The sequence below is a fragment of the Odocoileus virginianus genome, chromosome 12, assembly GCF_023699985.2.
Source record: "Odocoileus virginianus isolate 20LAN1187 ecotype Illinois chromosome 12, Ovbor_1.2, whole genome shotgun sequence".
Taxonomy (NCBI): domain Eukaryota; kingdom Metazoa; phylum Chordata; class Mammalia; order Artiodactyla; family Cervidae; genus Odocoileus; species Odocoileus virginianus.
In genome coordinates this window covers 11,090,876-11,116,209 of record NC_069685.1, presented here as the reverse complement: position 1 = coordinate 11,116,209, position 25,334 = coordinate 11,090,876, and the positions used below count along the sequence as shown (strand labels likewise).

The 25,334-nt window shown below is 43.7% G+C and overlaps 1 protein-coding gene across 1 annotated transcript; it reads left to right on the top strand.

The window, feature by feature from the left end:
- Positions 1 to 20,421: 20,421 nt before the first annotated feature.
- On the top strand, positions 20,422 to 24,057 carry POU4F2 (POU class 4 homeobox 2). The gene is made up of 2 exons (XM_020901266.2): positions 20,422 to 20,962; positions 21,411 to 24,057. Exons 1-2 carry the CDS (start codon positions 20,678 to 20,680, stop codon positions 22,347 to 22,349), a joined length of 1,224 nt encoding a protein of 407 aa, XP_020756925.1. The 5' UTR covers positions 20,422 to 20,677; the 3' UTR covers positions 22,350 to 24,057.
- Positions 24,058 to 25,334: the final 1,277 nt, after the last annotated feature.

Here is a 25,334-nt window from a genome sequence, read left to right as displayed (position 1 = left end):
CTGCAGACACAGAGCATGAAAGAGAAAAAAAGGAGAAACACTATGTGGTATAAGTTAATAATTATTTATATTCTCAATCAAAGGCTCAGTATTTTACATTCATGGTTCACTACTCTGGCCCACCCAGGCCCTGAAGCTATTTTTCTTTCTTCAAATTAGGAATTTGCTGATCAAATCAAATGCTGATTCTGTATCTAAAGTGATATGTTTTCTTTATGTGCAAGTGATTAGTCCCACTAAGAAACTAATTGCTGCCATTTCAAATTGTCCAGGTCACAAAATTGCTTTCCTTAAGGAGTTCCAGCTATACTTTTGATATTTTTTCACCATTTTAGCTATTTCATGTTATTCTTTGGCTGTTTTGCATGGGAGAGTGAAACTGCAGGCTCCTAACCATTAGATCACCAGGGAATCTCCTTTACCACCTTAAGGTTATGTTTTCCTTTAATTCTATTGTTCAATCTATAAAAATGCAGAGTAATTGAATAAAGTAACAAGGCCAACAGGGTAAAATTTAAATGTATATTTACTTTGATAAGTGTATCTCTCATCAGTCTTATATGCATGTGGATACTTACATGCATGTTGAATTATTGAAGATAACATCTCAATATTGTCTTCAGTTTTATTAACACATGCTGCCTATTCATAGGTTTAAGTTCCAATAGATCAACTTTCTGCTCTTTTAAAAGAGAGATTTCAAGTAGTCTAGCCTCTTTTTGTCATGTCCATCCCGACAAGTAGGTAGACTGAACAGTAATTTACACATTACGAAGTCAGGGTTATTTTGGTAAAGAATCTGCCTGCAATGCAGGAGACTCAGGTTCAATCCCTGGGCTGGGAAGATCCCATGGAGGAAAAACTGGCAACCCATTCCAATATTCTTGTTTGGAGAAACCCATGGACAGAGGAGCCTGGTGGCTACAGTCCATGGGGTCGCAAACAGTCAGACATGACATAATGACTAAACCACTACAAAAAAGTGATTCATGATACTTGCTGGATAGAGCAACGAGTGAGTTACACTTTAATGTGAACAAATGTGTCAGAGCCTTTTCTGAGCCTTTTTGAGGATGGTGGGAGCAAAGGACCCTCCGAAAGACAAAGAGAACGAAGCACTCTGGATAAAGCAAAACAACAGACAGAGGATCCAAGCAATTCTTTTAAAGAGGTGTGCAGGCTGAGTAATATATATGTGTGTGTGTGTGTGTGTGTGTGTGTGTGTATCCACTTTTCTTCGATATTATTTTTGAGAAATAAAAAGAAAATTAAAATATTTGAAAATGGTTTTTTGCATACTGATCTTGGATAAACATTTAAACAGTCAGTTCAGTTCAGTCGTTCAGTCGTGTCCGACTCTTTGCGACCCCATGAATCGCAGCACGCCAGGCCTCCCTGTCCATCACCAACTCCCGGAGTTCACTCAGACTCACGCCCATGCCATCCAGTCATCTCATCCTCTGTCATCCCCTTTTCCTCCTGTCCCCAATCCCTCACAGCATCAGGGTCTTTTCCAATGAGTCAACTCTTCACACCAGGTGGCCAAATTATTGGAGTTTCAGTTTCAGAATCAGTCTGTCCAGTGAACACCCAGGACTGATCTCCTTTAGGATGGACTGGTTGGATCTCCTTGCAGTCCAAGGGACTCTCAAGAGTCTTCTCCAACACCACAGTTCAAAAGCACCAATTTTTCGGCACTCAGCTTTCTTCCTAGTCCAACTCTCACATCCATACATGACCACTGGAAAAACCATAGCCTTGACCAGACGGACCTTTGTTGGCAAAGTAATGTCTCTGCTTTTTAATATGCTATCTAGGTTGGTCATAACTTTCCTTCCAAGGAGTAAGCGTCTTTTAATTTCATGGCTACAGTCACCATCCACAGTGATTTTGGAGCCCCCAAAAAATAAAGTCTGACACTGTTTCCACTGTCTCCCCATCTCTTTCCCATGAGGTGATGGGACCGGATGCCATGATCTTAGTTTTCTGAATGTTAAGCTTTAAGCCAACTTTTTCACTCTCCTCTTTCACTTTCATCAAGAAGCTTTTCAGTTCCTCTTCACTCTCTGCCATAAGGGTGGTGTCATCTGCATATCTGAGGTTATTGATATTTCTCCCAGCAATCTTGATTCCAGCTTGTGCTTTATCCATCCTGTCACTTCTCATGATGTACTCTGCATATAAGTTAAATAAGCAGGGTGACAATATACAGCCTTGACATACTCCTTTTCCTATTTAAACATTATACACTAATAAAGATATTAACCTGTAACTTGAGCAAGAAACAATTTTATAGTTGCTATTTTTTTAAAAAACACAGAGAAAATGTTTTAGTTGAAACACAGACTGCAACTTTACAAACTTCCAAGCCATTTTCAGGTTAACCTAGACCAACAGCTACAAGAAATTTATAGGCTGACTTGGTAGCATTGATCCATGCCTATCTGTAAGACTGAAGAAATGAAACGGGCAGTTGACTAGAGTGTCTTAAAATCCAACGCAGATCAGCATCATGTTGGGACAACAGATATCATAGAAATGTCCTTTCATGAAGACTGAAAAAATTTAAATTTGACAAAGGAAAACAGATTCTGAGCTACTATCAGAAGTAGCGTAAAAGTAGCATAAACCAGCAGCCTTGATTATTGCAAGAACTGATGATTCTTGTGGAAATCTGGAGCTTGTTTAGAATATTTCAAGTTCTCAGCAATTCCTATTATCTAACCTTAGGATACAATATCCTTCTAATCCTATGCTACAGTTTTCCTGTGAACCACATATTAGCCACTAATCAACTTGATCAGAAGGTTAGTTCATTTCCAAGGCAAACCATTCAATATCACAGTAATCCAAGTCTATGCCCTGACCAGTAATGCTGAAGAAGCTGAAGTTGAATGGTTCTATGAAGACCTACAAGACATTCTAGAACTAACACCCAAAAAAGATGTCCTTATCATTATAGGGGACTGGAATGCAAAAGTAGGAAGTCAAGAGATACCTGGAGTAGTAGGCAAATTTGGCCTTGGAGTACAAAGCGAAGCAGGGCAAAGACTAATGGAGTTCTGCCAAGAGATGCACTGGTCAGAGCATCACCCTCTTCCAGCAACACAAGAGAAGACTCTACACATGGACATCACCAGATGGTCAACACCAAAATCAGACTGATTATATTCTTGGCAGCCAAAGATGGAGAAGCTCTATACAGTCAGCAAAAACAAGACCGGGAACTGACTGTGGCTCAGATCATGAACTCCTTATTGCCAAATTCTGACTTAAATTGCGGAAAGTATGGAAACCACTAGATCATTCAGGTATGACCTAAATCAAATCCCTTACAATTATACAGTGGAAGTGACAAATAGAGTCAAGGGATTAGATCTGATAGAGTGCCTGAAGAACTATGAATGGAGGTTCATGACATTGTACAGGAGGCAGTGATCAAGACCATCCCCAAGAAAAAGAAATTCAAAGAGGCAAAATCGTTGTCTAAGGAGGCCTTACAAATAGCTATGAAAAGAAGAGATGTGAAAGGCAAGAGAGAAAAGGAAAGATACACCCATTTGAATGCAGAGTTCCAAAGAATACCAAGGAGAGATAAGAAAGCCTTCCTCAGTGATCAGTGCAAAGAAATAGAGGAAAACAATAGAACGGGAAAGACTAGAAGTCACTTCAATAAATTTAGAGATACCAAGGGAAGATTTCATGCAAACATGGGCACAATAAAGGACAGAAATGGTATGGACCTACTGGAAGTAGAAGATATTAAGAAGAGGTGGCAAGGATACACAGAAGAACTATACAAAAAAGATCTTCATGACCCAGATAATCATGATGGTGTGATCACTCACCTAGAGCCAGACATCCTGGAGTGTGAAGTCAAGTGGGCCTTAGGAAGCATCACTATGAACAAAGCTAGTGGAAGTGATGGAATTCCAGTTGAGTTATCTCAAATCCTAAAAGACGATGCTGTGAAAGTGCTACACTCAATATGTTAGCAAATTTGGAAAACTCAGCAGTGGCCACAGGACTGGAAAAGGTCAGTTTTCATTCCAATCCCTAAGAAAGGCAATGCCAAAGAATGCTCAAACTACCACACAATTGTACTTATCTCACACGCTAGCTAAGTAATGCTCAAAATTCTCCAAGTCAAGGTTGTATATTGTCAGCCTGATTGTTTAACTTATATGCAGAGTACATCATGAGAAGTGACAGGCTGGATAAAGCACAAGCTGGAATCAAGATTGCCAGGAGAAATATCAATAACCTCAGATATGCAGATGACACCATCCTGATGGCAAAAAGTGAAGAAGAACTAAAGAGCCTTTTGTTGAAAGTGAAAGAGGAGCGTGAAAAAGTTGACTTAAAATTCAACATTCAAAAAACTAAGATCACCGTATCTGGTCCCATAAGTTCATGGCAAAGAGATGGGGAAAGAGTGGAAACAGTGACCAACTTTAATTTTGGGGGCTCCAAAATCACATGGCTGTGACTGCAGCCATGACGTTAAAAGATGCCTTCTCCTTGGAAGAAAAGTTATGACCAACCTAAAGAGTGTATTAAAAAGCAGAGACATTACTTTGCCAACAAAGGTCCATCTAGTCAAAGCTTCAGTTTTTCCTATAGTCATGTACGGATGTGAGAGTTGGACTATAAAGAAAGCTGAGTGCTGAAGAATTGATGCTTTTGAACTGCAGTGTTGGAGAAGACTCTTGAGAGTCCCTTGGACAGTGAGATCCAACCAGTCCATCCTAAAGGAAATCAGTCCTGGGTGTTCATTGAAAGGACTGATGCTGAAACTGAAACTAATACTTTGGCCACCTGATGTGAAGAACTGCTCATTTGAAAAGATGCTGGGAAAGATTGAAGGCGGGAGAAGAAGAGGATGACAGAGAATGAGATGGTTGGATGGCTTCACTGACTCAATGGACATAAGTTTGCCTAAACTCCAGGAGTTGGTGATGGACAGGGATGCCTGGCATGCTGCAGTCCATGGGGTCGCAAAGAGTCAGACATGACTGAGTGACTAACATGCACACACGTTAGGACACTGTAGAGCAAGAAAATCTATTGTTTCATGAAAACAAACAGATTCCAAAAAGCTATATTTTTCCTATCACGGGAGATATGAAATCAGACAGAAAGAGCATATTTAAGAATAAAGAACAGGAAGAGGTGGTTTCTGGTCATATACAGGAAGGGATGGTGCCTGCATAGTATAAAGAAAGAGTATTCACATTTACTGATAGGCAGTAAACATGTATGTAGGTACCTCTTCTCTATCCATCATTCTAAAGCTTCATCAATAAATCCCTCTATCTTATGTGGGCTTATGAATATCATAATATATCTTTAATCAAATTATTTACATAGACAAAGTCCTATGAGGTTTTCTTTTCTTATCTAACACTGCCATGGGTTTGCAACTAATGGGATAGTCAAAGACTGAAGTTACTGCACCATCTTGAGCATGAATTCAATCATCGAGTGTTAGTTTTTCAATTAAACACAATAGCAACTAGTTTACAAAAGCTCTCCAAGTGTGCATCAGCTAGAGAGAATCAGTGTACATCAGCAAGGTAGAGAATATAATGGATCCTGACTCTGAGAACTGAGATGCTATTTTAACTCTTTCTTAGTAAAGTTTCTTTTTTTCCCCTGAAACTAACCAAGTATGAATTTTTTCCCCTGATAAAATACTGGAAAGGAAGAAAATAAGGAATCCGATAATATACCCCTTTGGTTCCTGTATTTTAGATACTTAGGGAGCATCTTGGTCCCACTCTAAGCAAAGAGAGGTGAACTGGATTGCAGTTGGAATGATATAGGCCTTATTTAGAGGGTTATTTTGTGGAGTCCCCAGCTAAGCATGTGATAGTCAAGACTGGCTTCTATACGTAACCCTGTGATTTTTTCCACATTCAGAGATGTGGGAAAGATAAAACTTAGAAAGCAAAATACATCCCTTTCAAGTTAATTAAATACCATTTTCCAATCTATAAATATTCAGTAGAGCTAATACTAGCTGAATGGCTTCAGCTGATGGTTCAGCTGATAGATTGCTTAGTTATAGCACTTTAAATAAGAGGTACAGTGAATCTTACATGAAAAAGTATTCAACCTGGGAAAGTTATATCTATAACCATATCTAAGTCTGTTCAGTTCAGTTCAGTTCTGTTCAGTCGTGTCTGACTCTTTGCGACCCCATGGACTGCAGAATGCCAGGCTTCCCTGTCCATCACCAACTCCGGGACTTTACTGAAACTCATGTCCATTGAGTCAGTGATGCCATCCAACCATCCAACCATCCAGCCATCTCACTCTCTGTCATCCTCTTCTCCTCCCACCTTCAATCTTTCCCAGCATCTGGGTCTTTTCAAATGAGTCAGTTCTTTGAATCAGGTGGCCGCCAAACTATTGGAGTTTCAGCTTCAGCACCAGTCCTTCTATTGAATATTCAGAATTGATTTCCTTTAGGATGGACTGGTTGGATCTCCCTGCTGTCCGAGGGACTCTCAAGAGTCTTCTCCAACACCACAGTTCAAAAGCATCAATTCTTTGGCGCTCAGCTTTCTTTATAGTCCAACTCTCACATCCATACATGACTACTGGAAAAACCAAAGCTCTGACTAGATGGACCTTTGTTGGCAAAGTAATGTCTCTGCTTTTTAATATGCTGTCTAGGTTGGTCATGACTTTTCTTTCAAGAAGCAAGCATCTTTTAATTTCATGGTTGCAGTCACCATCTGCAGTGATATTGGAGCCCCCAAAATAAAGTCAGTCGCTGTTTCCGTTGTTTCCTCATCTATTTCCCGTGAAGTGATGGGATCAGATGCCATGATCTAAGTCTGTATACACATGTAATTCTGGTAAGAAGAACATAGTTCATCACAAACAATTTGGGAAATTAAAATCTCTCACAATGTAACCTTTTAAATGAAATAGTTTTTCCCTATTTTCTGGGCATCTACGTACGTCTTTTAAACAGGAAGGATCTCTGTTTTATATCATGCTTGCTTTTTCTTAAAGAATATATTTTCCCCATGTCATTAAGTATTCTCTTAAAACATGATTATAGTATGTATTTAACAATACGGCTGTACTTCAGTTTTTAAACTATTTTTCTGTTACTGGATATTCCAATTTTTGCCTTAAAGGAAAACTGCCTTTCATCTTCATGGGCATAATGTTATTTCCCCCCCCCTTTTTTTTTTAAGGAGAAATTCCTAGAAGTAGGATTCATAGGAGAAAACGATCCTTTAAGGCTTTAGATGTGTCCTCATGAATTTTTTTCCCAGTTACATTCCTTCTAGCCAATGGCACTTATGCTAATGAACTGAGTCTATCTTTGTGTATATATATTTTTTTCTTTGAAATATACACAGATTTTTTAATGTTCAAGTATAAAAATAGCATTATATTACATACATTGTTCAGTTTTCACTCAACTAAAATTTTTAAGGCTTTTCTATACTGCCATAGAGTCATTACTTTTACTGCTGCCTCCACCTCTCTGATATTATAAACAACACTGATAGGAATATTTTCAAATATCACCTTTTGTATCTGTAGAAAAATATCTTTGGATTAAAACCCAGCAGTGGAATTGGTAGGTCAGAATGTATTTGCATAGTCTTATTTACTAGAAATTATCAGCTTGCCTTCCACAATGGCCATCCAATAATTATACTTCTATCAGTATTGTGTTATGGTTTCTAACCTACACTGTTAATTACTTTAGATATTATCCAACTTTTCAATTTTATGATGATGATACCTATAAATTGGTATCTCACCGTTTAATTAATATTTGTGTGGTTACTTAAGTGAGATTTGGCATTTCTCAAATCTTAGTTAACATTTAGCTTTGCCAGTCTATAAATTGCTTATTTGCATCTTTCTATATTATTGATATATTTCTTTTCATGTTAGTCTTCAAAGGTATGTTGTGTAGTCTAGTTTTTCTTTGCCTTTTTTAATCAATGAAAATGTTTTTTCTCAGTCTGTCATTTACCTGTTAATTTGGGGTCAAGTTCTAAAAAGATTTAGAAGAGAACAAGTATTAGTGAGATTTTTATGTACAAAATTCACATCATTTGCTATCATAACTATCATTCATTCAGCCCATCAGTGAATAGATATCAAGCACTTACTCTATACAGGATGCGACAATAAGCTTGTTAAGGGCATAGGAGGAACTGAACAAAGACTCTGTCTTCAGGGGTCTCACAGTCTCATCTGGGAGATCAAACAAGAATAAAAAATTATACAGATGGAAAGTATTAACTTTCATTAGTGAAATATCAATAAAGTGATATGGGTCTGTAGGGATTGGGTTTGAAGGTGTAGAAATTGAGTAAACTGTTGGTGAAACTGCCTTTCAGAAGAGATCAGGGCAGTATAGTGTGCGGAGGCATTTGGGTGAGATTAGGAACTATGAAGAGCTTCTCCGGTGGCACTAGTGGTAAAGAACCCGCCTGCCAATGCAGGAGACACAAGAGATGTGGGTTCGACCCCCTGGGTTGGAAAGATCCCTTGGAGGAGGGCACGACAACTCACTCCAGTATTCTGGCCTGGAGAATCCCAGGGACAGAGGAGCCTGGCGATCCATAGGATTGCAAAGAGTCAGGCATGACTGAAGCGACATAGCATGCACGCACACAGGAACTATGAAAATGATGGAATTAGCAAGGGAGAGGCAGAAATAGAGTTGATAGATCCTTAAGTAATCAAGATCTTTCAGCAAATAGAACAGCCAAGGAAAAGAAGAAAGGAAACATGTTTCAGAAGGTATATGTGCAGAATACTTTTGACTTGAGAAAAAGACCCATATGCTCAGCTGTAGATACTGGGTGTTCTTTCAAAAATTTATTAACTTTTTGAGGAAATAAGCTAGAAATTATGGTAAAATGGTAGGGGAAGTCTGGTGACAAAATTTTTGGTCTTTATGAGCATTTAATCAATAATAATTAGCCCCTGGTTTCTCTGAATGTGCCTTTGAGTTAACAAATAAATGATACACAAGCCCACATTTTTGATAACAGCCTTGGGGAGATGGGTCACTGGTGTCTGGCCTTGTTTGATGGACAGATGACAGTGTAAAAGAATACCAAGAAAAGCCAAAATCTGGTTTAAAGTTTGAGCCCACTGAGGCTGCTAATCCTGGTTTTACAGATCATATGATGAGATCCAAGTCAATCTTTTTAGGAAAGAGAGAACTATCAACACTCACATTCCAAGACTATTATTGGTATTGTATCATTAGCTAGTGTTTATCAAGTACTTATCACACCCAAGGAAATATGCTAAGCCCTTTATGTACCATCCACTAAGTACTCTGGGGGAAGAACATGCTATTATTACCCACAATTTTCAGAGGGGTAAAATGGGAATTGGAATCAATAACTGGTAGGACCAGTACAAAATTCCTCACTGAAACCTGTGCTTTTGGGAAAAATACCAGAGTGTGTAAACTAAAAGGCCATTGGTATTCTATGTGGCAGCATCATCAGTAGCAAGTTAGGAAGTTTAGAAGAGACTGGATGGTGAGGAGATGAAAGCAGTAAGTACAACTAACATTTGCAAAATTCGATGGTGAAAAGAAGAGAGATATTTGAGGAAAGAAATGTAAAGAGTTTTTGTTTTATTTAAATTATATGGCCAGGGATTTCTCTGGTGGCCCAGTGGCTGAGATTCCAAGCTCCCAATGCAGGGGGCCTGGGTTTGATCCCTGGTCAGGGAGCTAAATACCACATGCCACAACTAATAAAATAAATGTTACAGGCAAAGCATCTTGAGTATATTAGTAGGGTAAGGAGAGATAGAAGGGAGATGAAAAATTAAAGATGCAGGAAAAAGAGTAAATTGACAGACCAAGGTTTAGAGAGCAGTGAGGGGATGGGAAATCATGAGTTAAGTTAAGGGTTAACTTGAGGGAGGAGGTGAACTTATGAGAGAATCCAAGGAGAGGCTGGGTAAAAACACAGGAAATAGAAATAGAAAACTTAAGAAATATGTGAAAGTGAACTATTTTCTTAGTAGACTGTGAGTTGAGATTACATGTTCAAAGTCATGATGGCAAAAGTGGAAAATGTTTGCAGTAGATTCTCTAGGGAGTGAGATGGGGAGTCGATTAAAGGTGAGTAAAAAGATACTGGGCAGTAGAGAAAACGGTGAAGGATGGAGTGGATGGAGTAGGTGCTCAGTCACTCAGTCACGTCCGACTCTTGCCACCCCATAGACTGTAGCCTGCCAGGCTCCTCTGTCCACGGGCTTCTCCAGGCAGGAATACTGGAGTGGGTTGCCATGCCCTCCTCCAGGGGATCTTCCTGATCCAAAGATCAAATCCACATCTCTTACATCTCCTGCATTGGCAGGCGGGTTCTTTACCACTAGCACCACCTGGGAAGCCCTGAGATCAGGGGGTATAGCTGCAATTCACAGAAACGACTTCATCTGTTTTAAACAAACACAGATTTCAGACAGGCGTGTGCTTACACAGCTTTTTAAAAGAATGAAGCATTAGACTATACACTGAACTTCTGGGAACAACTCCCAAAATTAGTGCCGAAAATTAGTTTGCCAGAAAAGTCGTGAGCTGTATCCCAGGAGGAGAATAAGGAAGACACTGGTGAAACCACAGACTTCAGGAATATACCATTCTTAGCAACAGCTGTTGGCTGTAAGAAAGTTCCACTCCTCTTGGGTTCACACCAACAGAGAATAACCGAGCCACACCTCCGCCTCACAGCCAGGACCTGAACTGCAGGAGAACCTGAGAAATGTACTTTTCAGCATCGCAGGTTGTGTAGTAGAGGAAGGAGCATTAGAAGGAAACCAGGTTTCAAGCTATTGCAGATATACATATCTATATATATTTATTTGATATATAGTATATATAATAAATTATAATAATATCTGACTCTTTGTGACAACATGGACTGTATTTCGCCAGTTTCCTCTGTCTGTGGGATTCTCCAGGCAAGAACACTGGAGGGGGTGGCCGTGCCCTCCACCAGGGGATCTTCCCAACCCCGGGATGGAAGATCTCCTTCATCTCCTGCACTGGCAGGTAAATTCTTTACCACTAGAGTCACTGGGAGGTCCCTAAATTACAATTTAAAGAGAAAGTAGCCTATTCTCTTATTGCCAGTCAATCATCAGCCTATTGGCAAAAGTGCAGAAAACAGGACGAGTTAAATTTGATAAGGGAAGGCAAGGGAGTAAAGAGATAACCATGGCTAGCATGGTTACTATAGAAATGACTGATCCTGTGGTCCAGACTAGACAGTGCAGTCCAGGAGAAACCAATGGACTATGAATACAGGAATACGTCAGATAAGCACAAGGCTGACAACACCTTCTTGGCCTTACCCTTGACAAGCAAAGAAGGGGTGTGATAAGCACATGGTATCACAAAGTATCATAATAATTCGGCCACCTGGTGCAAAGAGCTGACTCGTCAGAAAAGACCCTGATGCTGGGGAAGATTGAAGGCAAAAGGAGAAGGTGGAGGCAGAGGATGAGATGGTTGGACAGCATCACTGACTTAATGGACATAAATCTGAGCAAACTCCAAGAGACAGTGAAGGACAGGGAAGCCTAGAGTGCTCCAGTCCACGGGGTCGCATGACTTAGCAACTGAACAACAGCAACAGAACATATAGAATCTGTATTTTGAAGAGGAGAGATCTTAAGGCTTCAAATAAAGCTTGATGGTCATAATACTCGAGCAATTTCATGTCTTAAGTGCATATCAGGAAAATCTAGTCAAAGCACCAAATTATTACATCTTTCAGAGTGCATGTTAGTTGAACTCTTATCTTGATGATCTACATAGGCATATAAAGGAGAGAACGGTAGACAGAGACAATGACACATACTTAGGTACAAATATTAAAATTCTCTGATTGACTCACTCATTTCTATACATACAAGATTTACAGGCAAATCATGGACAATATGCAAAATTTCAAGAAAGGATAAAGTGCTTAAATGTGTTTGCTATCATTACTATCACAATGTCCTTCTACTGCATTAAACAGAAACAGAATGAATGCCTACATGGACTCTACCATCTTTTATGCACTCAGGTCATATTTATACAGCTAAGGAGTGTTTATAATCTTTTCGGGCAGTCCATTAGCATTTCTCCTTAGGTTTTTTTGTTTCCTACAAAAGGCATGCTGTTTTGTCTCTAATTCATCTGGGGATGGGGAAGGAAGGAAGCTTCAAATTCTTTAGATTGGAAAGATTTGACATGGGCTGTAGGTCTCCACTTCCTGGTAGCTTCTCAGCAGATGCCTCAGCCATGACTTCATTGAATTCCAGTTGTATGTCTGCAAATCTCTCCTTTTGTAAGAATTCCCTTTATCTCTGCAAAGAGGCAGTGAAGTTTGCTTTCCGCAAGGCTTCTTTGATTTCCTCCCAGGGTCTCCAAACATCAAGAAGCACTCTAGGGCAGTCCCATGTGACTCTCAAACAAAATAAAGAAGAATATGCAGTGAAAATCAGAATGGAATCACTGTATCTTCCTTCCTAACATCTTCTTAAAGGTCTATTGCATGATTAAAAGTTTGCTGCATGATTATATGTGGGAAACTGCTCTAAAGCCTTGGAACATTGGAAAATTCATATTGGAAAGAAAATAATTCTAATTTAGGTAACAGAAAAATTAATATGCACATTTAAAAAATACTGGAATGCAACTCCTCTGGTGAGGAGTACAATGAATGTATAAAGTACAAAGAAAAAAGATGACAATGAATCCTTAAAGAATGACATCTTTTTTAAAAAGCGGTCACAAGCAAGGACTAGAAATAAATGCTGTCTTTAGAGGTTCATAGGTTTGTGAAATCCTTGTGGGATGGAATTGTCCAACCAAAATCTATTACAGAAGCATGGATCTCTTAGGCACCTATAAATATTTGTCAGTGAGGATGGTTAATAGACAAACCATCTGGTGCCCCTGATCTTCACAATTCAATAAGGTCTGTATTGTTATTGCTCAAGAGATTTCTGTTGCATAAACCGACACTCAGTGTATATTCTGATGGAAAAGGAAGGTCTAAGCCAACTCTGAGAGCATTTAAGTGTGTGTGTGTGTGTGTGTGTGTGTGTGTGTGTGTGTGTGTGTGAGGGGAACAAGGAAACTCGTCTCCTTTGACAAATTCACAGTCCTTGGTTAACTTCTCATTAGCAGTCTGCTCACATCTCATTCCCATTAAGAGTATTCCGTTTTCTTTGTCTAAAGTGTTGAGTGGTTATGAATAGTAAGGATAGACTATCTGTAATTATTTTTTAATTATTAATGGTTTTGTTAGATCCTTTCACTTTTACATTACATTTCTGTTAATGTAAGTTAAATCAAAATGTACTTCAGTTTCCAAGCTGTTCCCCAATGTATTTTTCATTCTTTCATAACAATACTTCAGATTTCTATAAGATGTCTGTGAGAAAGCTTGTCTTTCTGGAAACACCCTCCCCAAGCTAATAGATTCAGGGACCGTTCTGTTCTGCAAATCCACTAGCCATAGCTTTAGTAATCATGAAATATCTAAATTCCCAATAGGACTCAACGTCAGAATCACAATACGTACAAAAGTCATTTGATATTAGCCAGTATGTTTAAGCTGAACACAGGAGCATCATCTCCATTCATAACCCCCTCCCATGAAGATCTTTTGGCACTTTATGAATACGAAGATTCTCAATTAACTGGCAACCAAAGGAGAAAATGAATGAGTCTGAAAGGAACAGATATCAGAGGCAGAAACGAATGTACTGGGTTTGTGGTCTGGCTATACACCTTGAAGAGTAGTGTGGTAGGAACAAATATTCAAGTAGTGTGCCTTAGGAAGATAATGAGAGAGACAGAGAGAGGGAGGGAGGAAGAGGGAGAATTTCCCTGGAGAGAAGGGAAAAGTCTACCTTTTAATCAATTTTTCCATCACCAGCAGATTGGCACTTTCTGATGGGGCACTGTTCCTTCACAGAAATGTTCCTGCCTTGTATTTACTAAGGGTCCTGATTTCAGATCTAGTGTTAGGCAACTCACACAAATTAGACTATAGCCCCAGTGAGCAAAAAGAAGAGAAAATGGGTGAGATTTTTTTTTTTCATCTTTTAACTACACAGAACACTCAGCCCCAGGATTCTTGTACCATTACAGTTGGTGACCTCAGAATTAAAAAAAAAAAAGAAGAAGTTACTACATCAGCTCTGGGGATAAAGAAGAAGGGGGATCTAGTGCAAGGCAAAAGTCCTGTCTGAGGTCGGGTGGAGTCACCCCCAAGGAATCCGTGGAGGAAACCAGATCTTGGCCCGAAGTATAAACTTAACATACACTGCACCGAACACAAACGCCACGAAAAATGACTGGATAAATTATGCAGAGGGATTTCTGGATTTCTTTCAAGTAATTAAGTTTCGATTTCTTGCATTTATTTTAGTTCCAGGAAGCGCAAGGCGCCATGGACTGCAAAAAGTCTTCATTGATTGTTCCAATGCCTTAAGTTTGATTTCGTGACTGGACTTAACTTTGGGAAGAGGTAAACACACCGACCAGGGAAATTCACTACGAGGAAAAATAACAGTTTCATCGGGAAAGTAAACACAGGGGCGCTTGTTGGGCACAGAAGGCGGAGATCTGCCCCTCTCCCCTCTGCACGGCGAGTGGGGAGGAAACAGGTGTGAATCTGAGTGAGTGTGCGTGTTAGCACTTGTGTGTTTGCATGCGTGGGTGTCAGCGTGTCTGTGTGTGTGTCCGTGCCTAAGAGTGTGATTCGCGCCCTGGAGCTCTGGGGAGTAAGGAGTTGGAAACGGAGGACTCACTCTTTCCCTCGGGCGTCTGTTAATTTCTTGGCGCCTGTGGTGTTTGCTCCGCAGCTTGGTCGACGCCAGTGCTCGGCCCACTTCGACCTCAGTCAACCTACCCGCCGGAATCGTGAAGGCGTCTAGGAGCTTTGCTAGCATCCAGCGGGCCTGGGGCTGGCGAGTCCCGCGTTCCTTCTTCCCAGTCAGCCTGCTTTATTTGAAATTCAGCTCCGCGCCTTTCCCTCCACCGGGGAAAAGGGAAGCGTTGCTTTCCTTTTCTACCTTGCCTTTTCTCATCCTCTGGTCCCCTGCCCGGCCACTGTCCTCAGTCCAGAATTATCTAGAGAGTCCCACTTGGCGTGTCCGGCCACTACGAGGCCCTGGCCGGGGAGCCAGTCTCTCCCGACCCTCAAAGTGCGCGCTCCCGAGCGCCAACGGCCCTCTTCCATTCGCCCTGCCAGACGTTGTTGGGAGAGCAGGAGTTTGCGAGCCCGAATTTCGATCCAGGAGAGCCTGGGAACTGCCGGATGCAGAGGTTTCCGGAAACTCTTGCCGAGTGCTTGCAGCTGGAGGCGTGGAGAGTTAGAGTTAGGCAGGCAGGCACTGGGCCAGAGTGCGCCCTCGCGCACGGGCGGCTCCTGGGAGCTTTGGGGGAAAGGGGTACTCTTTCCGACCTCTAAGCGGAGGGGACTTGCGACTCAGGGGGGCAGCCAGTGGAGAGAGAAAGTTAGCGACAAACACAAGAGCAGGTGGACTTGCTTGGAAGAGGAAAGGTGTTTGAGCAAAACGCACCCCTACTCCTCGAAATCGCCCCAGGGCGTAAGAAGTCCTGGCGAGCCCTCCTCCCCGCCCCTCCCGCACTGTGGCTGGGCTCTCTGGGCGCTCCCAGAGGGCTCAATTTCAGGGCTAATTTCCTCCTCCTCTTTCTTCCTGGGAACAGCGGAGGCCATGGAGGAGTTTGTGCCCTACGCTGCAGAGTGCAGAGAGAGCTCTGGGGGTCGGAGTCTATTCAGATCCAGAGCAGATTGACCTTGAGAAGATGGGACGCGGGAGAATCCATCCCTTCTCCCTTTCCTCCCTGAAGCCCTAACAACCCGAGGTCGGGATGGAGATGAAAGGGGTCAGATCTCACTTTTTAAAAAATCTTCCTTGTAATCCAACTCAATTCTGTTTGAAATACAGAGAAATCACACTGCCCTTAATGGATTAAAATTTAATAAAACACATTAGGTCCAGTAAAATATGAATGCACTGCTTAAAATTTTAATAGTAAATTAGGTCCCAGATACTGGAGCGGAGACTGTGATTTTCCCTCTCGGGATGGCTGCGGGCTGATTTCGGGGTGGGAGGGGGTGCCTACCGCAGGGACCCCGCTGCCAGGGAGCTTGAGTGGAACCTCAAGCGATTCTTTGCCCGCGGGAGGGAAGTTGGTCACATCTATCGCATCTGGCAGCAATGGGACAGAAGCTATTGTCAAACAAAGAGGCTTGGCGAAAAGAAAGGCGCCCCTCTGGTAGTCACACACATGTGACACCCATGTAGTTGATTCATTTTCTATTTCTCTTCTTACAAGAAAAAGAAAAGAAAATCACTTCTCTGCTTTCAGTTTATTAGGTAGGTCTGAAGGTGTGCATAGGCACCAGGGCAGATAAATGCTTGGACATAAAAGTGTATGTGGAGGTCATATGAAGCAGATTCCAAGGTTGGGCCATTTGCTGCGTCCCTTGGGTTTATTTTCAACTTTCCTGTTGTTTAGATTGTTTCCGCTACCTGGGGGACTGGAGGCTTACTTCCTCAGAAAGCAACTTCCACACTTGCTGGTGCACTTTGCAACACTGCCTGTGGGCAAAACCAAAATGGGTTTTATTGATAACACCGCAAAAAGCTTGGTACTCTGGACACTTCTGGTAGGAGAGATTTCAAGATTGCAAGTCGTGGTGACGAAGGAAGAATTGCATTTCCCCTCTAATACAACATGATCACTGCTGTTCATTTTCTTATTGGGTGAGAAAAGGAGAAATCTAACTCTCACCTGTTTTTGGGAAAAAACAGTGTGTGTTTTCTAAGAGGATGTGAATGCAGGTAAATAAACTTCTGAATTGCTTTACAACCACATATTAATTTGTCTCACCTTGATAATTAGAATAAAGGGCTCCCCCCTTTTTTTGATCTGGAATTAAGAGATACCATTGAAAAATACCAGAAAGGTTTTTAAAAGTTGTATTAAATTAATTCAGTGATGTATAGATTTTAGACACCAGGAAAATATTCTCTTGGGAGTTGTCCTGCTTAAAATAGTTTTAATCACTAAACTTCATATCAAACAAAGTTTGTCCAGTCATTTCAACAGTGCCCTCTTTATTTCATGAATTTATTATACTATCTTATTTACAATATGAAGTGGTGACAAGTGTTTAGCATTTTGGAGATCAGTTGTCAGTTGCTATTAAAATCAAGATTAATTCATATTAACGATATGCATTTCTCAATACTCCCAGGTGACAACATACATTAAAACAACTATGGCAAGTAATTAAGCTCAATGAAGGGGGAGGGGACAGGGAGAGGTTCAAAACACCCCCAAATATTTGATTTTGCAATCCAAGTTCAGCTGACTGATGCCACAATAATGCTTGGGAAACTCCTCAGGGTTGCTTTTCGCTTTACATCTAATTAGGCACCTAATGAAAGAGAAGAATTTTTCCCCTTGTGATTTTTTTTCTCCTTGATATTCTTATACCTTTATTTAAATACATAAACACATTGTGTATGAGGTGCAATACCCAAAATTTCTCCTGTGATTCCCTTAGTGTTATAATCTGGAAGAACTAGGTAGATGCATACCTTTGCCTTCCAGTTATTTTCCTCCTCCACTCTTTTAGACCTTTGGTTCTTACACAGTAAGATAGCGTACACACCAAAAACATTTTAATGGATTTCTTTTAGGTTTTAGAGATGCTGAACACTTTATACTAATTAGATCATCCAAAGCCTCTTGAAGATTAAGCAAAGTGGACAACTCTTGTTAATTAGAACATAATTTGAAGTTTGAAATTATATCATTGATGAAGTAGTCTAATTAATATGATGATATGTTAATGGACCAGTGAGACCCAGCAACTCTGGAGTTTGGCTTGAACCTCTCCACCGTTTGCACAAAAATCCTCCCTCCTATACCGACATTAAAAAAAATTTCTATAGACTTCAGTCTTTCCACGATGACATACAATTTATAGTACACATAAGGCATTAGCTCATAGTACTGCTCAATTTTTTCACTATTATGAAAACTAATAAATTCGTCAAGCTGAATTAAGCATACAAATCAGATGAGGCATAGCAGATTACACAGTGAAGCGCAGTGTCTCTCGAGCCTAAATGAAATTTCAATCTAATAATTCCTTCCTGGCCCAGTCATAATTTGTTTAGAGATGTTGTTCTACTTCTTTCAAAGCGCTATTCGCACTATAATTAAATGATACTCAAGCCTTTAACTTTGATTTATTTCATTTCTCGAAGCTTGAGACAGTGAGAGCTGTACAATGTCACTTTTTTAAAATTTCCTTGAAATTACCCTGGCTGGTGTTGAGGTAGAAATTAAACACCTAAGCATTTACTTGAAGCGACCGGCGCAAGCCACACTCATTCATGTCAACACCGTTCTGCAGCCCCGTGTCCACGCTTCTCTGGGCTGCTTCTCGGGAACACTGCTAGTAGGAATTCCCTTCGGCTACTATTTATTCTTGTCCTCCACGTACGGAAGGAGGAAGGCAAGCCTTGGAGTTGCAAGGGGCTTAAGCACCATGGACAGAGCCCGTCGCGCGCCGTTCGCTTCAGCTTTGCTAGTACTCCGGCGACTCCCGAGGACTGAGCTCCAGACTTGAACCTGCTATCCTGACCCGCAGAGGTCATGGGTGAACGAGAGACCCCCTACTTGCCACCGCCGCAGGGCTTCCAGGCGCCAACCACTCGAGGGCCCCCCTTCGCCACGCTCCTTGCCACTCTGTTTTGTCCCAGCGCGCGCCAGAGCCTCTCAGGCCTACCGCCTGCTCTCGCACCTGCTCGCCTTCCCCAGGCACCGCGTGCCTGCACCTGCTCCCAGCCGCCCCCGTCCGGTTCCGGCCACCCGCGGGCTCTAGCGTGCGGGTCTCAGGGCCTTCACCCTCGCCGGCACCCCGCTCCCTCTGCACGCTGCGGGAGGGGAGCGGTGACAGCAGTCCCCAACACCGAGAGAAGTAGAAGGAAGGTAGAGTGCGCGCGCGCGCGTGTCTTGTAGGAGAGTGCCTGCTTCTTTCACAACTGGAACTAAGAGTGTGTGTCCACTTCTAATAAAAGTGGTCCGCTCTGGGACAAAAGTGCGAGCAAAGTGTTGGCTAAAAATAGGCTTTCTCTGCACGAAGCGGCTGTGGAAATGAAGATAAGTGGGGCTCGTGCCAGCCCCTGAGGGCGTGTGTGTGTGAGTGTGTGTGTGTGTGTGTGTGTGTGTTCGGGTGGGGAGGACTTTTTGCAGCACATGCGCTCTGTGATCTCTGGCCCTGCCTCTCGTCAGTCGCCCCTTCCTTCTTTGATTGTGGCTAATGAAGGATAATAAATCCAGTAGCAGGGTTTGCCAGTGGATCCGCCCAAGACCTAACTCACACTGAACTGGAGACAGGGAGGAGGAGAAGGAAGATCCGGAGGAAGAGAAAAGAGGGTGGAGAGGAGTGTCTGTCGGTGGTGGTGTTGGGGGGAGTACCCGGGGGCCCGGCGGGCACCGGGTGGGGGGGAGTCGCATGCGCACAGGCGACGGGAGCCGCTCTTCCGCCGTCCAATCCGCTGAGAGCAGTGAAAAACCCAGTGTCAGAGAAAGCCCTGCAGCCCTGTCGACCCCAGGTCCCTTCGGCACCAGGCACCCGCCGGGCCGAGGGGGCGCAGAGCCAAGCGCCAACCACTGCGCGTACCAGCCGGAAGCGCAGAGCAACACGGAGCGTCGAGGTCCGCGGCAGGGTCCGCGTTCTTCACACTGTGGTCGCGAGCCAAGGATCGGGGTCACCCGAGCGTCAGGGAGGGTAGGACGAGTTGGGGGCGGAGGCCTGCAACTTAGCAGTAAGCAGGAGGCGGGGGAGGCAGCCAGGTAAGAGGCTTTCGTTATAGTCTAGGCAAAAACTCAGCCGAGGTCGCTTTGGCCCGCAACTTTATTTAGTAGTTTCTTTTCCCGGCGAGGCGCATACTGGGCTCAGGAAGCCGGAGGGGCTGGAGGTCGGCTCTTAGGTAGGAACCGCCCAGCGACTGGAGCGCAGACCCGGCCACCCGGCAGAGTTGAGCTGGGGACGGCTGTGAGTGCCGTGGGGCGCGGGGAAGGCGCGGCGGCGTCAGCGCGCGGGCGGGGGCAGGAAGGGGAGGCGGAGGGCGCGGGGAGGGGAGCGGCGGGGGGAGCGGGAGGGGGGTGTCAGGAGAGCAGAAAGGACCAAAGCCTGGAGGAAGCCAAGAGGGAGAGGGGCGACGCTAGAATCCGAGCTGGAGAAACCGGCGCTTCCAGGCAGGGGCGGGCGGAGGCGCGCGGGAGGGAGGGAGGGCGGAGTGTGCGGGGGCAGGCGCGGGGAGAGGGGAGTATAACTCTGCGGCCGCGAAAGAGCGGGGGCAGTTTCGGGCGCCCAGGTTCTGCAGCCAGCGCCAAGCGAAGCCCAGCATCCGCTCAGACTGACCTCAGTAGCCAGCGGTGGAGCGCGTAGCCGGGGCCAGGAGCGCAGAGCCCGGAGCGGCGGCGAGTGAGCACAACTTTGCATCGCCCTTCCCCGCTTCGGCTCTCGCCCAGCACCCTCGGGAGGGTCCCAGCAGCCGGGGCCAGTGCGTGCGCCTCGGACCGGCGCCCGAGCGGGCGGGGAAGATGATGATGATGTCCTTGAACAGCAAGCAGGCGTTCAGCATGCCGCACGGCGGCGGCCTGCACGTGGAGCCCAAGTACTCGGCCTTGCACAGTGCCTCGCCCGGGTCCTCGGCACCCGCGGCGCCCTCCGCCAGCTCTCCCAGCAGCTCGAGCACTGCCGGCGGCGGCGGCGGGAGTGGCGGGGGCGGTGGAGGCCGGAGCAGCAGCTCCAGCAGCAGTGGCAGCAGCGGCGGCAGCGGCGGGGGCTCCGAGGCGATGCGGAGAGCGTGTCTTCCAACCCCACCGGTGCGTATTTCTGCATAATCACCGCTTAAAGGCACATTTTGACAGCCCCCTTTATCTGCTTGATGTTTTTTTCATGTCTGCACAGCAAATCACCCCACACCTCCAACCAATTTTCCCCCCTCTCTCTCGCTTATGTATTCAGCGGGTCTTTCCTTTCATATTAATTTTTATGACCTGGAATGTTGCCTGTGCGCGTGTTGTGTTGCGTTGTGTTTGCAGGTTCACTTTCCTCCTCCTCGTGCACTCTTGGTTTGTCTGCGTGGCTTCCCTCCTCTCCTCCTCACCCGCTCGTTTCAGGATTGTTATCATCATCATTACTATTATTATTTTAACGTCCTGGGAATGTTGTAGGCGCGGCGGCGGTGCGGAGCGCCGGGCCGGAGCTTCCGGAGAGAGTGCGCACAATTCCCTGCTGAGAGTAATGTGTGCCTTTTACTTGCAATTGCAGAGCAATATATTCGGCGGGCTGGATGAGAGTCTGCTGGCCCGCGCCGAGGCTCTGGCGGCGGTGGACATCGTCTCCCAGAGCAAGAGCCACCACCACCCGCCGCACCACAGCCCCTTCAAGCCGGACGCCACCTACCACACCATGAACACCATCCCCTGCACTTCGGCTGCCTCCTCCTCGTCCGTGCCCATCTCGCACCCGTCCGCGCTGGCGGGCACGCACCACCACCACCACCATCACCACCACCACCACCATCAGCCGCACCAGGCGCTGGAGGGCGAGCTCCTGGAGCACCTGAGCCCCGGCCTGGCGCTGGGGGCCATGGCGGGCCCCGACGGCGCCGTGGTGTCCACTCCCGCTCACGCGCCGCACATGGCCACCATGAACCCCATGCACCAAGCTGCTCTCAGCATGGCCCACGCGCACGGGCTGCCCTCGCACATGGGCTGCATGAGCGACGTGGACGCCGACCCCCGGGACCTGGAGGCGTTCGCCGAGCGCTTCAAGCAGCGACGCATCAAGCTGGGGGTGACCCAGGCCGATGTGGGCTCCGCGCTGGCCAACCTCAAGATCCCCGGCGTGGGCTCGCTCAGCCAGAGCACCATCTGCAGGTTCGAGTCCCTCACTTTGTCTCACAACAATATGATCGCGCTCAAACCCATCCTGCAAGCGTGGCTAGAGGAGGCGGAGAAGTCTCACCGCGAGAAGCTCACCAAGCCCGAGCTCTTCAACGGCGCGGAGAAGAAGCGCAAGCGCACGTCCATCGCGGCGCCAGAGAAGCGGTCGCTGGAAGCCTACTTCGCCATCCAGCCGCGGCCCTCCTCCGAAAAGATCGCCGCGATCGCCGAGAAGCTGGACCTTAAGAAAAACGTGGTGCGCGTCTGGTTCTGCAACCAGAGGCAGAAACAGAAAAGAATGAAATACTCCGCGGGCATTTAGGAGACCCACTTTAGGCCTCTCCAGGGACAGGCCCCCTCCTCATCTCTCCCCCACCCCACCCCTCTTGCCTTTTTTCTTTCCATTTTTTGGCGACCTGAAAACAATTCCAGTAAATGTGAATCCAGAGAAAGCGAGGATTGGAGAGCGAGCGAACGCGTGAGCTACTGAGCCCAAGCCCGGTGAGAATGTGAAAATGATTTCTCAAAGGAAAGAAAAACAAAAGAAGGGATTTGTCAAGTTGTAGCAAAGTTGTCCCTTTCGACCCCACCCACTCGGAAAAGCACCTCGGCCTCTTCAGAGGAAGTCTGGAGCTGGCTGTTTGCAGGAAGGCAGACGAGACAGCCTTTTAAAAGGCCCCCAGAATGATCAAGTAAGATTTGTTTTTATTCCTAAAGACGTCACCCTTGTTCAAGTTTAAAAGTACACTTTGCAGCTATTTTTCAGAAATAGAAATTGATTCAGGACTGAAACTTTAAACTAGAGTTAATGCTTAATGTGATAGAGACATCTCTAAAGTATTTTGAATTTAAAAAAAAGATGGCAGATTTTCTGCATTTACACTGTATATTATATATATATTTTTATTGTGGTTCTTACCCCCTTCTTCCTTCTCTGAAGTGTTAATGCTTAAGAAAGGCATTGCGCCTGCTGTGTTCACTGATCTTGAAAGCTATTATTAGATTATTGCTGAACAACCCTCTGTAAATTATTAATTTATCTCTCTAGCAACTTAATTTGTGCACATTCTAATTAATTAAACTTCTTTAGTCTTAACAAACGGGGGGGGGGAGTATAGCTAGTGAAGTTAAAATTTTTTTATGTTTAATGAATTTGCTAAATTTATCCAGTTTTCCTCTTATACTGTGTTCCTTTTGGCCCATTTGTATATTCTCACTTTGAATGAAGGTTGTTTTTTTCTTTGTTTTCACTGGTAGTGTTCTGATTTGTGAGTCAATACTCAGTAATGGATGTCTTAACCGTATAGACCTGATTCACTGTCCAAAGTATTCTTTACTTTGTTACATATTTAATGGGGATTCCCACACTGTCCCTGTGACACATGCACTCTCTCACTCACTCTTACACACACACACACACACACACACACACCTCTAATGGAAGAGAAGTCAAGCAGTTGGAAGCATGAATATGATGCATCATTTCTAGCTTTAGGTGCGTTTGTCACTTGGTGTTTGCCCTTCCAGATTTTAAGATTTCACCAACGTATTTCAGTCTTCTAGTTTTCAATTGCTTTGTGGACTACATTTTACCATTTACAAGAATCCTTCCTCCTTCCATTTTTCCTTTTGGAGGTTTGTTTGTAGAAAAACTAATTTGAACTATAAGAAAGACAGTGCACTGCTTGTAAATTCATATTGTTTGGTAGAATTCTTTTGGAACAACAAAAAGAATTAGGTACATGATGACTGGTACCTATTGTAAATATTTCATTCAAAATGATGCACATATAGATATATTCTTACAAATTTTGCTGTATTGCTGTTCCATTTAAGGCTCTCTGAAGTCTTGAATTCTGTATATGACCTGGTTCTTGTTTTTGTTACTAGATGGTTTATTTACTATGGTAATGTACTAAGTTATTTTTGGTGTTGTTTGATTGTCTTTCATTGAAGAGATGATTTTAATGTTTTATTGGCAAAGTATGCTGCTTTTTTTCATTAAAATATGCTATTAAAATTAAATGGCTTTTAAAATGTGATGTTGTTTTAAATCATTTACATGGGAATTATTTTGATGAGGGATTTTTTTAAAGCAGAAACACATTTTGATGGTTTATTACGCAGTGATTGTTGCCAAAGTTTGACTTGGGTTTAGTGGAGGGTGTTTCTCTAGGAAAGTAGAAAACAACAGGCTTTATAGTAGCCCAGCTCTTCTCACAGGTGCTTTGCTTTTGTCGCAGATGAGGTCACAACATTGGCTCCAAATACCTCACTTGGAGTTCTTTTTCCAGATCGGCAAAATTCTGGGAAGAGAATCTTTGTGAGCAGAGATATTGCATAGGTAAAAGGAAGAAGGGATCTCGGTTCAGCTTTTAGCAGCACTGGGAGACTGGGTGTGGCAAATGTTAAGGCCTGTTTGGGGGAGTGGGACACCCTGGTTGAGGCCTAGGGGAGAGCCAACTATACTTCTCGGCTCAGTCACCACTCCTAAGGAGCAGTACACCGCAGTCAGAGCAGGAAGCACCCAGGTTACTGGGTTATGAAGTAAAGCATCTCTCTCTCTTTCTCCATGGCCTTTAAGGAAACTCACATTCTGCAAGAGGCAGAGTGGGGCTGAGGAAGAAATTTTAGGTGGTTAGGGATGAAAAATTCTGCCCCTTTTCTATGACTCATCCAGACACCAAAGCTGGTGAAAGTTGTCTACTAGTGGTTTGGCACAAAAAAATTCTGCCCATCTGATACATCAACTTTTCTTTTTCTGATCCTAGTTTCAAGAAACCTCCTCACCAATTTTAATAATTTTCAGGCTTCTTACAACAGTTGGGAAACATATTAAGTTTTTAAAGTCTTTTTTCCAGGAAAGCTCTGGTTTAGATATTTATACTATTTCTGTGAAATTAGTATGATTAAAATATCATATTAATTATAGGTCCAACAAGAAGGAGGGAACAGGCCATCCTATATGGGTAATTCTGCTAACCTGAGAAGTTACCCCTCTAAGGTGGAACTGTCTTGTAATATTTCTTATTTTGAGGATGAGGTTACAAAATATCCCATGTGCCAATGAAAATTGTTTTAGTGGCTCAAGTTGGAACTAAATATGGTTGGAAAATTGATTATGACTCTCAGAAGTAACAGCAAGAGTTGTGAAAGTTGGAAGGATAATGGGTGAAAGGACTTTTTTCTTTATAACTGAAATAAGATAACCAAAAGAACAAAATTCATATGTCCATTTAGAAACAACGAGATACACTGCAAAGATATCTAAGGAAATAGAGAAAGTTGTGGGATTCAAAAGAAAAAA

Bases quoted from the DNA above. Each gene is read 5' to 3' on its own strand.
- POU4F2 (XM_020901266.2), top strand. From the start codon at position 20,678: ATGATGATGATGTCCTTGAACAGCAAGCAGGCGTTCAGCATGCCGCAC. The intron at 20,963-21,410 runs GTGCGTATTTCT...TTGCAATTGCAG, and splicing joins CGTGTCTTCCAACCCCACCG to AGCAATATATTCGGCGGGCT.